The 13,892-nt window shown below is 40.9% G+C and overlaps 1 protein-coding gene across 2 annotated transcripts in view; it reads left to right on the top strand.

Annotated features, from left to right (window-relative positions):
* The first annotated feature begins 2,243 nt into the window (after nt 1–2,243).
* The window catches only part of LOC120729390 (cytochrome P450 2D3-like), a 36,018-nt gene continuing 24,369 nt past the window's right edge, over nt 2,244–13,892 (top strand). Inside the window, exons 1-11 of one of the 2 annotated variants that reach the window (XM_040024921.1) lie at nt 2,249–2,904; nt 4,016–4,178; nt 4,610–4,762; nt 4,857–5,017; nt 5,176–5,244; nt 5,322–5,426; nt 5,624–5,762; nt 6,217–6,302; nt 7,679–7,780; nt 7,862–8,003; nt 8,298–8,892. In XM_040024921.1, coding sequence (XP_039880855.1) covers nt 2,743–2,904; nt 4,016–4,178; nt 4,610–4,762; nt 4,857–5,017; nt 5,176–5,244; nt 5,322–5,426; nt 5,624–5,762; nt 6,217–6,302; nt 7,679–7,780; nt 7,862–8,003; nt 8,298–8,485 — 1,470 coding nt within the window. In that variant the 5' untranslated portion in view covers nt 2,249–2,742 and the 3' untranslated portion in view covers nt 8,486–8,892. Of the gene's footprint in view, nt 2,905–4,015; nt 4,179–4,609; nt 4,763–4,856; nt 5,018–5,175; nt 5,245–5,321; nt 5,427–5,623; nt 5,763–6,216; nt 6,303–7,678; nt 7,781–7,861; nt 8,004–8,297; nt 8,893–13,892 lie in introns of those variants that run through there. The other variant, XM_040024922.1, reaches the window with a different exon arrangement.

The following is a 13,892-nucleotide window of genomic DNA, read 5'->3' as shown; positions in this document are numbered from 1 at the left end:
ACAGAGAGTTGCCAACACTGTTCCTCTCAGTGTCTTCCACTGCACCACTAAAGACACAGAGCTGATGGGTTATTCCATTCCCAAGGTAAGGGCCAACTGGTTAAATAGTTTTTGGCAACAGAGAAAGTGACGAGCATCCTTAATAGTTTTGAGGTTGATTTTGTCCTCAGGGAACAATGATCATCGAGAATCTGACCTCAGTGCTCAGCGAGGAGGGACAGTGGAAATTCCCTCATGAATTCAACCCTGAAAACTTCCTCGATGACAAAGGAGAGTTTGTTAAACCAGAGGCCTTCATGCCTTTCTCTGCAGGTACATGAAAACACGATTCACATACCGACATAGTTGATTAAATCTTCTGTCGTAGATGATACTGAGGTATTTTTTTCAACGTCTCAGGTCCTCGGGTGTGTCTCGGGGAGGGTCTGGCTCGCATGGAGCTCTTCCTCATCATGGTGACTCTGCTGAGGAAGTTCAAGTTCATCTGGCCCGAGGACGCAGGAGAACCAGACTTCACTCCAGTCTATGGGGTCACTCTGACTCCCAAACCTTACCGCATGAAAGTCCAACTCAGAACGCCACAGTGAGGCGGTGTGCAGATGGACATTAACTAGCAGTTAGACCTGGTCGGAAGTTATCTGGGAAACTTTTATCCATTTCTTATTTCTACTGCATTGGTGAAATATGAAATAAACATACAAAACTCACATTTGTTTCTTGTATTTCACACTTTCCGCAGTTTGAATCAGCTTCTTTTATTTTCAGGCTGTTCTTTATTTGTTAGCTCATGACTCCATAAATAGATTAAAGATTGTTTCTGGCCCAACAACATAAAACTTCAAACAAACATTTCACCTCAGTCATTTTCTTAGTTACATTTGATTTGGCTTTTCACTAAGTTGTTTTTAATCTTGGTCTATTTACCACAATATAACTGAGCTTTGGTCAGTTATTAGTACCAGACCATGATCATTATGATCTTTAAAGGCCTCAAAGAATTTCTCAAAGAATCTCTTTAAATTCAATATCAGACACTTACAGGATCATAAAAAGTATTGAAATATGATTATTTCAAACTTCAAACGTGAAACATTGAAGATTTGAACTTGCATTAAATCTACTGAAACCCTGTTGTGGAAGTTTTCCCTTAAATAAAGCCTGCAGATGAGCGGTGAGCGGTAGCTAACATTCTTTAATCCAAACACACAAAGAACAGAAAACCAAGCTTGTGGAGAGCCTACATGTCCGCGGGGCAGACGGTCAGCAGAGTCTCCCTGAGCCCAGCATGGCTCTCAGTTAAATACCTTCTTCAGGAACAAAAGGCAGTACACAGCTGTTTCACACTTTAAGGTTCACACTCCCTTGCTACCTCCCAGAGTCCTCAAAGAGACAAAAGACTCTTCCTGTGGAGTTGTCTGCTTCCCCCAACTTCCTTACTACACCCCCACCATTTGTCTTAATGTATGAGTGTGAGACTTGTTAAAATCCAGTGGCACCAAGGCATCATACAATAAAATAATGTGATTAATACATAAGTAAAAGAAATTCCTATACAACCCTTATTTAAGAAATGCACATCCTCAACTTGATCCAACTGCATGTCTTGGATTCTTAGACTTTTATAGCCACGATAAAGTCCTCCCTGCAGTGCAGCACTTGCAAACATTAACAAGATTCTTTTAGTCTTGATGTAATGGACTTCAGTAACTCTGCTAGCCTTAATGTTTCCATAATGCTAGCAGCATTAGCAAGAGCAGCTAGGTGAAGATTTTGTTGCAAAGCAATGGTAACTTTTACCATTGCTCTGACTCATCTACCTTACAAAATCCTTGCAATAAAACAAGGTTGGTTGCTCAGCAGCAGCTGGCCCTTTGCTACTTAGCTGATTACATAATGTGTTGTCTGTATAGAGTTCAGCACCTGTACAGTTCAATGATCCAACAGGCCTTTCAACTCACACAAATGGAATGTTTTCTTTTGTTCATTCTTTTTCTCAAAGAAGAGTTTGAAAACAGCCGACTGATATTTTAAAGCCATTAGAGTGATCGTTGTACATGGATACATTTTCATTTTATGATTTTAGTTTTTCCATATCACAGCTGTGCAATCATTGCTGCCAGTGCTACATAAGAACCACACGTATGTTACACATTTATAAAATACAGAATCAGGTCTTTTTATCTAAATCTTGTTTACGCTTTGTCTCTTTGTATCTTAATATTAAAGTTTATTTAGTTTATGATCTTATGTGAGGGTTTCCTGCTGTTTGAGCATGTTCAGCTCAATTTTTACCTGGAAATTCTGACTCCTTCACTCTTTTCTTTCAGATCTTTACAAGTCACAGCAAATTCTTGTAGATTAGTCAGTTTACCCAGTTTACTTCCACTTTCTTCTTCACATAGAAATGAGGACCTTCGTATTGAATTGTGTTTTATTAACAATGGAAGAAAATGAAACACAGAAAAATGCCTGACACTATGTGATATTTAAGGAAATCTGATACCGCTGTACAGTAGCCTGTCACATTACGCTAAAGGTGGTGGAGCAATGTGCTCTGTTTTTATCACGCTGTGTTTCACCTTTCACACAAATCTCAAGGTGTGTAGGTAGAAGAGGGCCGGCTGAGCTACATATTTGTGGGTCTGCCAGCTATTCCTCTCATTTCAAGTCAATGCTGTGGAAGAGAGCCAGAGATCAGTAACAACTAATACTTTTTCATAGTGCAGTCCAAATCGTCTCACCATGTTTGTTTCAATTGCACTGCTATGCCTCTGCCTTTTATTTCTTATTCTTCAACTCAAATCCAAGAGGCCCAAGAACTTCCCACCAGGCCCCCCAGGCCTTCCCCTGGTGGGGAACACTTTGCAGTTGAGTTTGGAGAACCCCTTAAAGGACTTTGAGAAGGTAAGAAAAAACATTCAATAAAATAAAAATGTTCATAATGTTTTATAATATTTTTTTATCCTATTACTATTATTAGCACTAAATGGGTTTAAATGTTTAGCTACTAAAACATTAGTGTGCTTTTCCTGACTGTGCTGTTAAAGACAATACCAATGCTTGTGGCTGTAAAAGGAAACACCTTTAAAATCCAAAGTTCTTACACTATAGTGAGCTCCTTATGTGATTACAAGCTAGTTTAGCATAGTTTAAACCCCCTGCAATCATCACTGTATATGGATCAATCTTCAGCTTATCGTTTAAGAAATGTCATGTGACAGTGCTACATGAGAAAAGAACCACATGCATCTCTACAAATCAGACACACTGTGCCCCGTTTTTAAAACTGACCAACATCAACATCTTACAAAATGCGAGTGAAACACTGAAATCCTTTGGTCTCATCACTGCTAACGTTTGCTTATGCTGTATATCGTTTTTTGTTTCGCTGCAGGTCATCAAACTACAGAGAGAAATGTGTCTTTAACAAATGCATATGGCATGCTCTGCAAGCGTAAAGTTAATAAATGTGTGCAGTGTGTAATGCGTGCTTCTACCCACACACAAATACAAAGCAATTTTACACCACGTCAAACTATTTTACAAATGTGTATGCCCAGACCTGAATAAATACAGATGTATAATAACTGATTTATAACTTAATTTATTAATTTCAGCTTCAGGAATTGGATAACGTTCTCCTTCAAAAAGCTGTTTGTGCATACACATATTTCTAAAACTACACGTTACTTCACTCTCACTTGCTTAGAAAACCTGAAATGCACGTGCACGAATCATCTGATCAGTCACGTCGTCACGTGGAGTCTTGAGACAAATTTCACGCTGCCAACTTTGCACAGATCCACAAATGTAAGCATGTCCCACTGTAAATATGTGGGCTTCCTCTGTATCCCTCCACGAAATGTTCAGGATTAGTTCACTTGATGCTTTTTTCTCTCCACAGAATAACTGAAATTACTGGACAGAAATGTTTAACCGTGTTGGAGGGAAATGTCCACCTGAGTATCTGGTTCATAAATTTCAAAAACTGCCATGTCATTTTGTTCCCTCCCAGCTGAGGAAGTCTTATGGAGATGTCTACAGTATTTACATTGGCCAGAAACCAGCTGTAGTCATCAATGGGCTGAAGGCCGTAAAGGAGGCGATGGTGACTAAGGCTGCTGATTTTGCTGGACGACCCCAAGACTTGTTTGTTAATGATGTCACCAAGAGTAAAGGTAGAACAGATGTTATCTATCACATGATACACTGTGTTCACACACATTTTACCATCAGTACCCAAAACAGCAAAACGAAAAATTAAATAAAGAAAACAAAACAAACGAAAAAATCCAGTATATACGTTAGCATATACTAGATTCTATGGTTTCAAGTTTTAGTGCATTATTATTTACTGCATGCATGAGGAAAAACACCCAGTTTGAGATAAGCACGCAGGGACAACATGGGTTAGGAAAATTCACCTTTTGCTGTTATCTCTTTGTAGAATACTCCTCTTCATCACAACGGTGCAGCACACATGCTGGACCATGTGAACGATCCATGTAAACAATAGAGTTCTTTTAATGAATGTGGAACGTAATAAAAGACGACACAGTCCAGAAAGTAAATGATCTTGTTTCCCTTTGTGCTGATAAATCTGTTTTAGGAGTAATTTTGGTCGATTACGGCTCTAGTTGGAGGGAACATCGTCGCTTTTCTTTGATGACTTTGAGGAACTTTGGTCTGGGGAAGAACTCGATGGAGGACAGGATTCATGAAGAGATAAAATACATCGTTAGAACCTTGGAAGACAGTGTTGGTAGGTCCGTCTGTGACCACAACGACGTTGCATTTGCTGTTGTTTCCTTTGCATTCCTGTAAAATTCTGTTCTGCTGAATAATCTCTTCCACAGGGAAAACCATGAGTCCTCAAGTTATGTTTCACAATGCGGCCTCCAACATCATCTGCCAGGTCCTCTTTTCTACACGCTACGAGTATGATGATGCGCTAATCAAACAGATTGTTAGGTGCTTCACTGAGAATACCAAGATGGCCAATGGACCGTGGGCTATGGTGAGTAAAAGCATGTTTCCCATGTAATCGTGCTTACTTAGGAATCCTGTCGTGGCTGAAGTTTTACGGCGACAATTCCACTGATACCAAAACTAAGATGCAGAAGTTCTGTGTTCATCCCCCCCACTCTCATTTAACTCTCTTATCTTTCCTTTCAGCTCTATGACACTTTTCCCATAATTCGTAACCTGCCACTGCCCTTCCAAAAGGCCTTTGAGAATTTAGAGGTAATTTCAATTTTCACTTTACCAGCAGGAAGAAGTAAAATTTGTTCAAACTTTGAGTGACTACATTTGCTTTTTAGACTTCAAAGAAAATTGCAATTGGTTTGATCAATGAGCACAAGAAGACCAGAGTTCCTGGAGAGCCACGAGATTTTATTGACTGCTATCTGGATGAACTGGAGAAGGTGTGTGAGTGTGAAAAGAAACAGATCTGCTCTAATTTGAGTATACAAAATATAAAAATTATTTGACTTTATTCAACCTGCACTTTTCCAAAAGGAGATATTTGTATAGTTTTAGTTCACAAGATGGTTAAAAATTCTGTTTTAAATGTAAAGAGCTGAAGGCATTTCTATCATATTCATTATTCCCCTCTTTTTAGAGAGGCGATGATGGGTCTTCATTCTCAGAGGAGTGGCTCATTATGAATGCTTTAGATCTTCACCTTGCTGGGACTGACACTACCTCCAACACCCTCCTTACTGCTTTCCTTTACCTTATGAACTACCCGCACATCCAAGGTAAACCTGCACATGTAAATAAGACATATTATGGTTATTTGTCATTGGTGTCTGTGGTCCTGCTCGAGGTTTTCCAGGTGTTCACTTGTACTTCAGCCTTCACATAATACAATCTAGCCTGAGCCACACCTGATAGCAGCAAAAGGGGCCATGCCCGTCCCAGCATGCTATATTCTATATGCTCGTTATATTAACTTAACAAAGGAGAGTCCCACTTAACTCAATTCCTTACCGGTACAAATTATTTGTATTAGTTTAGGTGTGGATGTGGTGTTTGATATGACTAATATCATCTCATGTTAAAGGTTGAAGACAAATTGAATGAATACAGAAGGTTCCATCTCTACGGGCCTAATGCTTTAGTGTTACATTACTTGTGTGTAGTCTTCCTTTGTCTCACCTACAGATATCTGAAATATGGAATTTAATGTGTGGTGTTATCCCTCCTGCACAGAAAGATGTCAGCAGGAGATAGACGACGTGTTGGGAGGGAAGTATCGGGCCAGTTTTGAGGACAGACACGAGATGCCTTACACACAGGTACTGTATATCAGAGAGATTTCTACTTATAATTGCCTTTTATTTAGCAGGCATGGTTACACAGCATAGCAAGTCCTACAGGTAATCATAAAGAGAGAACACACACATGCACAGGGTCCACAATAAGACGATAGCTCCAGGACAAGCAGTAGGTGGAAAACAGAATAAATATCAGCCTGATCTCCTCATTTCTCAAACAGTTTATGTTGGTTTATATTGGCAACAGACACAAAAACTCAGACCAGTTTTGGTCATCATTAATAACATTAGGTGATGCATTTAAACAGCTTCTTTTCAGGAAACCGTGGAGCCTCCATTGTTGTAGAAAGAACTGGTTTGACTGGAACTGGTCTACTCATAATGAAAAGAGCGTTTCATGTCGAAATCATATTGCAGAATCATCATGACCTTTTTCCACACTGTGAACTATGATGTTTGAATGTTTTCATTAGACATGAAACACAAACGTGTTTTATCTTAATGCATAAAATCTAGTAAGGCTGCTGTGTGATGACGTTGACAAAGAAGTTTTATGTTTCCACATCAGGTAACTGTTTATTTAAAGCAGAACATTAGACTGATGGTCCACAGCAGTGTCAGCTAACAGGGAGAGTAGCCTCTCTGTCGTCGTGCGCTGTCACAAACATTGAGTGTCAGGTTCATGCTCCAGAATATTTAGGAAGCCTAACATGGTAAATGGGCTGGTTCTTATATAGCGCTTTTCTGCTCTCGTGGAGCACCACATGCCACATTCACCCATTCACACTTTTTTCTGTCGTTTTACGTGCTTCCTTATTAACATTCACACATACTGCTCTACCTGCTGAGCCACAGGAACCCACTGATTTTATAAGAAACATACGCACTCAACCATCAGGGTCGTGTTTGCCTACTTTGAAAGAATTATATTGTAATTTAAAAGCTTGTTTTGCATAATGTCCTGGTTACAGACTGTAGTTAGGAAGTACCAGGATAGGTAGGAAGGATGTTAGGAACACCCTTTCCCTAACAAACCCCTGGCTTACAAACACAATAACATGCAGCTCTGGCTGCATGAAGGGCCTGCATATCTGAACATGTTGTGGGTTACACCTAACGCCCATGTGATGGCAGGAGTGTTTCATCACATGACTGTGAAGATTAGATAGGATTAGATTTCCTGGCACTGCCAAAGGCAAAGTCCACGTGACCCTGTCTGAATATTTTTTAAGGTTACATCAGCTGAAATGATCTCATTAATACTGCATCCTGTCTGTGGCTTATAGGGAGAGGTCCCCACGTCTGCAGCCTCTAATTTCTGTTGTGTTTTTATGTCAAAGTACTTAAAAATTGCTCAGAGTCAGATAAAGCACAGAAAATGTCTTCTCTTCATCCAGGCTGTGATTCACGAGATACAGAGAGTTGCCAACACTGTTCCTCTCAGTGTCTTCCACTGCACCACTAAAGACACAGAGCTGATGGGTTATTCCATTCCCAAGGTAAGGGACAACTGGTTAAATAGGTAGAGGCAATAAAGTGACGAGCATCCTTAATGGTTTTGAGGTTGATTTCGTCCTCAGGGAACAATAATCATCGAGAATCTGACCTCAGTGCTCAGCGAGGAGGGACAGTGGAAATTCCCTCATGAATTCAACCCTGAAAATTTCCTCGATGACAAAGGAGAGTTTGTTAAACCAGAGGCCTTCATGCCTTTCTCTGCAGGTACATGAGCACAAACACGCTGAGTAACAGCACAGACATGGTGTCGGGATGAAATGTTATTTTACTGTTACTATTCATAATCATTATTATTACTGTTGCATCACTTATGATCTATCATTATCATTTCATTGACACATTTATTGAAACTGTTGATGTTACATTAAAGTCTATGACTAAGACTAGTCTAAGACTATGGACCTTCAGTCGTATGTCTTTCCTCAAATACGAATCAGGACAATGGCCAGTTCAATCAATGTGTTTTTGATAATTTTGCGGTCTTTTTCAATGCCTCAGGTCCTCGGGTGTGTCTCGGGGAGGGTCTGGCTCGTATGGAGCTCTTCCTCATGATTGTGACTCTGCTGAGGAAGTTTAAGTTCATCTGGCCCGAGGACGCAGGAGAACCAGACTTCACTCCAGTCTTTGGAGCCACTATGACTCCCAGCCCTTATCACATGAAGGTCCAACTCAGGACCGCGCACTGAAGTGGTGTGCATAGGTGGAAGATGCAGAAAGAAAAAGTGCCACTTAGGTTTGAAAACCTATTTAATGAAGAATGCTGTACTTTAGTTTACTGTACCTGTAGTTTAAATAGCTTCTGCTGGGAAAATTTCCCTGAGATGTTTTTAACACAATGATTCTCAAACTGTGGGACATGGAGCCTCTGCAGGTGGGACGTGGGTAACAAAGGGAATGATGAGAAAAAAAACAAGTTGATTAGCATGTGTTGAGTGGTATTTATTAAAACTCAGCTGTGATTTTTTTTTTTTTAGATTAAAATGGTCGTAGAGTGAGACGTGCTTTGGGCTTCTTAGCGGGGTGATGCCAGTTAAAACTTTAAGAACAAGTGTATTAAAACACTAGACAGTCTCTAATAAACATGCCAAACTCACACTTGTCTTACTCCTTTTAAAATCACTTTCTCAAACATTAGGAACTTTGTTTTGGAGCTCCTCGATATTAGATAATATTCATAACTCTTGACTAACTCTGAGTCAGTATAAATGGAAGCATCACTGAGGCTACGAACTACTCTGAATGCTACAGTCACTTACATTATCCCTCTTTTCATTAAAAAGGTGCATTTTTAAACTCTAAAAGCACTTTAGAAAACAATGAATGATAACCAACAGCACTGGTCTGAGAAATGATGGAGGTATGCTTTGGAGACCTGTCATCAAAGCATTCAAATTAAATGTGTACCAGCTGCTGCAGCATGGGTGCTGTTGTTGTTGTTGTTGAGTGTGTGCAGCAGTGTTGTCACGGCAAAACGTTGTCCTTTAGACGTCTCATGTAGCAGAAAAAATGACAGAGTTAAACCCTTTGTCCTTTGGCCTTACTGTCTTTGAACAGGTTTTGTCAACACAACCACTCAAGATGTGTCAAAAACTTTACACATGTGTAGTTAGAAGATGGGTCTGGTCCACGATGGGAACACATCAGTCTTCTGCTTTATGTCAGCAGATTTGCCTCCACTAGTTGAATATCAGTTGTTTTTGTTTACTAGCACAAGTTAAAAAGAAATAATCACTTTGCGACTGACCGTCAGAGCCAGACTTTGGCCATTTAGCACAACTGTTACTGTTCAACAACAGTTTGAAATAATAACCTAAACTGAGGATACGCAGTCATTCCTGACTGCTGAATCATGCAGTTTTTCAAATGACCTAAATTATTGATGAATATTCAAAAATATTACTGAACAATATAAAGCACCTTGAGGCGACTACTGAGGCGATACAGCCAAGTGTGACTCACTTCACACTTGGCTGTATCCAGTGAATACTGTGAGTCAGTTCTTTGGCAGTTCTGAGCCTTCCTTTCTTTATAAGCCAATATTTGCAAAGATTATTTTCTATATGGGTGAAAGGGCTTGTGTTATATAACTGATTGCATATTGATAAGATGTTTGATCCTTAGCAGTCTGCAAAGACTCTGTGTGCCTCCCAGAGCACTCTGGCATACACACACATCCTAAGGTCATGAGAGAGGTCGTACCTTCTCTTACTGATTTATACTATGGGAAGACAGCTACTCTGTATCTGCTTAAGTAAGACACAGAGAAAAAACCCAACAATCATATGACCCCCTATGAGCAGCACTTTGGCGACAGTGGGAAGGAAAAACTCCCTTTTAACAGGAAGAAACCTCCAACAGAACCAGGCTCAGGGAGGGGCGGGGCCATCTGCTGTGATTGGTTGGGGTGAGAGAAGGAAGACAGGATAAAGACATGCTGTGGAAGAGAGACAGAGGTTAATAACAGATATGATTCAATGCAGAGAGGTCTGTTAACACATAGTGAGTGAAGAAGAAACACCCAGTGCATCATGGGAATCCCCGGCAGCCTACGCCTGTGTCACGGCTGGCGGAGTGAGCCGTGTGGAGTGGAGGAAAAGGAGGACCCAAAATGCAGCAAACTGATGATACGAGTGAAGTTTATTTACACGGTGGCAGTGGCAAAAACAGGCAAGTGAAGCATGAGTAATGACAAACCTAAACTGGGAGAAACTAAAGAGCAAACCTGAAGTCTTCAAAACGGAGAGCGGAGCGGAGCAGAGAGACGCAGACTAAGGAACAGGGTAACAGACTGACACGGAGTTATACAGACAAACCGGCAACAGGCAGGAGAACACACAGGGCTTAAATACACACACCAGTAATCAGGGGATGAGAAACAGGAGGGCAACACAGCTGGGAGGAATCTGAGCTGACGGAATAGGGGAAACGTAAACTGAGCACACTCACATATGACACAGACCTTCACAATAAAACAGGAAACTCAGAACACCACACCAAGACGCAGACCTGACACTGAGAGACAGACAGAATGACACATGGAACCTGAACTAAACTAAACGTGAGATACAACCGAGAACAATTCCTTAAACATGAAACTCAAATAATCATCATCATCATCATCATGAACACAACAAGAGAACAAGAACACAATCCCTGATGCAAACTTAAATCAAAACACAACAAACTCAAAATACTGGGTCCAACGGACCCAGAACCGTGACAGCCTGTTGCAGCATAACTAAGGGAGGATTCAGGGTCACTTGGTCCAGCCCTAACTATATGCTTTAGCAAAAAGGAAAGTTTGAAGCCTAATCTTGAAAGTAGAGATAGTGTCTGTGACAGGGGATTTCTTTAAATCACCCCGTAGTTCTTCAGCTAAGACACCTGAGTTAGAAAACACAAACACTGCAGTTGTCTTTACTCATTCATGAACGCAAGACCTGCGACCTGCGTCTCATCACTGTCTGCGTTCTTTATTTAAACTTTTCTGTGTGTCTGTGTGTGTATGTGTGTGCATGTGTGTGTGTACAAAAATAACAACGTCACTCAGAGCTACGGGTTTTCCCCTTTTCTACATCTGTATGTTCTCGGAAAAGAGCTGAGGTTTCTCTTCTCTACATCTAACTATTCTCTGAAAACAGGAAGCGGTTAGTAGCTGAATAAGTTCATCATCACAAAAGTTATTAGGTGAAAAGTCACGTAGACATGTAGATTGCTTAGTGATCAATAAAAAGCACATTTCATGAAGCTGATCACATTATATAAAAACAATTTCCCTTTGACATTCCCTCCTGTTGATCAAAAAAATGAAATGTACAAGTCATCAGTAAGTAACTACTTGTCTTTCTTCAGTTACTACATAATTAGTTGCACTTCATCTTCATCTTACAAATAGGAAAAGAAGTCTTCATGATCTTCATCGGTTTGTGGTACATCTGCGTATGCTGTGAGTGATAAACGTATCATCTGTGAAATTACAGCTTTTAAACAAGGAATAACACAAGTAAAGAAAAGCAAAATAAAATAAAATAAAACTAGGAAAACTCCAACGCCGATCAACAGTCTCCTTAGAATCTGAAGCCATGTTTAAAGAATGTACATTATCTGGTATGTAGGTGCAGCACATGGTGTTGAATAAGACACACAATCCTCCTTTCTCAGCCAGGATCATGTCCAGTGCTACACGATGTTGCATTACAGCAATTCTGAGAGCGTCTATTTCTTGGTTTTGTCCCTCGTTGACCTTGCAGGATGCATTGAAGAGCAAGCCGAATCTATAGTCCAGTGTCTCACTTCCGAGACCATGTTTTCCGACTCCTGTCCACGGGGAAGAGTGAGTTGAGTACCTTTTGTCCAGTTGTCCAGAGTTGAATTCTTCAGGTACGTCGGTTCCCCAGATTGAGTCATGTGGTCTGACTGTTGAAGTTGAGCGTTTCTTCCTGGATGAGGATGTTGATGTTGATGTGCACTTTACAAAAGTCATTCTGAAGGTGTGGTCGGAGATCAGAATTAGTGCACTTGTTCCAGTGTGTTTCCCATATATGGTTGTGTTAATATGCTCGGCATGTGCGAGCAGACGTAGCAGTCTTTCTCTGTGGTCCTGTTAAACACGTATCTGTATCAGGCATTTTTCATCCAAGGATAGATGTGGTCTTGTGTCATGTCCATTAGGTGGAAGTTGTCGTGCGTCCATCTTCTCAGTCTGCCTCGTGGCTCAGCTGCTGTTGGCATCAGCTGGGGTCCTGTAAGGGTGAGCTTTGCAGTTAAGGTAACCAGGAGGGTTCCCCCTTCCCGTGGTTGCACATAGGTCCATCACACCCACACCTGGCCGCCCTAAAGTTGATCGGATGGAAGGTGGAAGTGCGGGCTTACCCTACGGGGGCCCAATCTTCACTCATCCCCGAAGCAGCCAAAACGTGGGTGAGACTTCCCTAATGTGCTTCCTCCTTGGTGTCGGGGCTTCCCGGGACCTCAACCTTTTTGCAGTGGCTCTGATGTATCCAGGAGGGTCTCTCTGCTATTTTACAGGCTCTGGGTGTGGTCAATAACACTTGATAGGGACCCTCCCAGCGAGGCAAGCTCCAATTTTTCCTCTGGAGTACCCGTATTAGGACCCAATCGCCTGGTTTCAACCTGCAAGAGACTAGAGAAGCGTCGCATGGCAGTTTATTGTTCAAAACAATATCCTTATTTTCTAGTATTTTTGCCATCCATTCTGCCAGAGTTGTTTCTCTGACAGATTTGTCTAAAGGTTCACTTGTCACTGGTAGTGGAAGAGGTCTCCCATGAACAACCTCGAATGGTGTAAGTTTTTGAGAGCCTTGTGTTAATCTCATCCACATTTTTACTAGACCTATGCATTCAGGCCCTGGTCTTCCTGTTTCTCCCATGCATTTTCTGAGTCTCTGTTTTATGGTGCCGTTAGTTCTCTCCACTAACCCTGCACTTTGTGGGTGATAAGCACAATGGTTTCTTATGCTGAATCCTAGTGCTTCAGAGACTTTGCTGATCACATCATTGACAAAATGTGTCCCATTGTCTGATCTTATCAGAGTAGGGATGCCATATGTTGGGATGAAATGATTACATAGACATTTTGCCACTGAGATTACATCTGCTTTTTTCACTGGATAAATCTCTGGCCATTTTGAGAATACGTCTATAATCACTAGAGCGTATTTTGAGCCTTGACCTTCACTTAATTCATTGAAGTCCATATGAATGGTGTGAAATGGATGAGGTGGTGTGGGGAAATGTCCTCTTTTTGGCCTTAGATTTCCCTGTGAGTTGTGTTTCTGGCAAATCATGCATGTTCTCACAAATTCTTTTACTGAAGTTTCGAAATTCAGAGTGTAAAAGTGTGTATTAATGATCTGAATCATCCCCACCGATGACACATGAGTAACTCCATGTGTCACTAATGCTGTTGTTCTGTTTAGGGATTTGGGAAGTATTGGTTTTCCTTCACAAGTCATCAGATCATCTTTTAGTTGTGCTCCACACTTTGACCATTTCTTCTGTTCTGTGGTTGGTGCTGCTTTTTGTTCATCCTTAAGTACGTCAAGTGGTATTTGCATGGTGGATGCAGACATT

The sequence above is a fragment of the Simochromis diagramma genome, unplaced genomic scaffold (genome assembly GCF_900408965.1).
Source record: "Simochromis diagramma unplaced genomic scaffold, fSimDia1.1 OVJJ01000293.1, whole genome shotgun sequence".
Classification (NCBI taxonomy): Eukaryota; Metazoa; Chordata; class Actinopteri; order Cichliformes; family Cichlidae; genus Simochromis; species Simochromis diagramma.
Note: the sequence above shows the minus strand (reverse complement) of the source record. Positions and strands in the feature narration are given on the sequence as shown.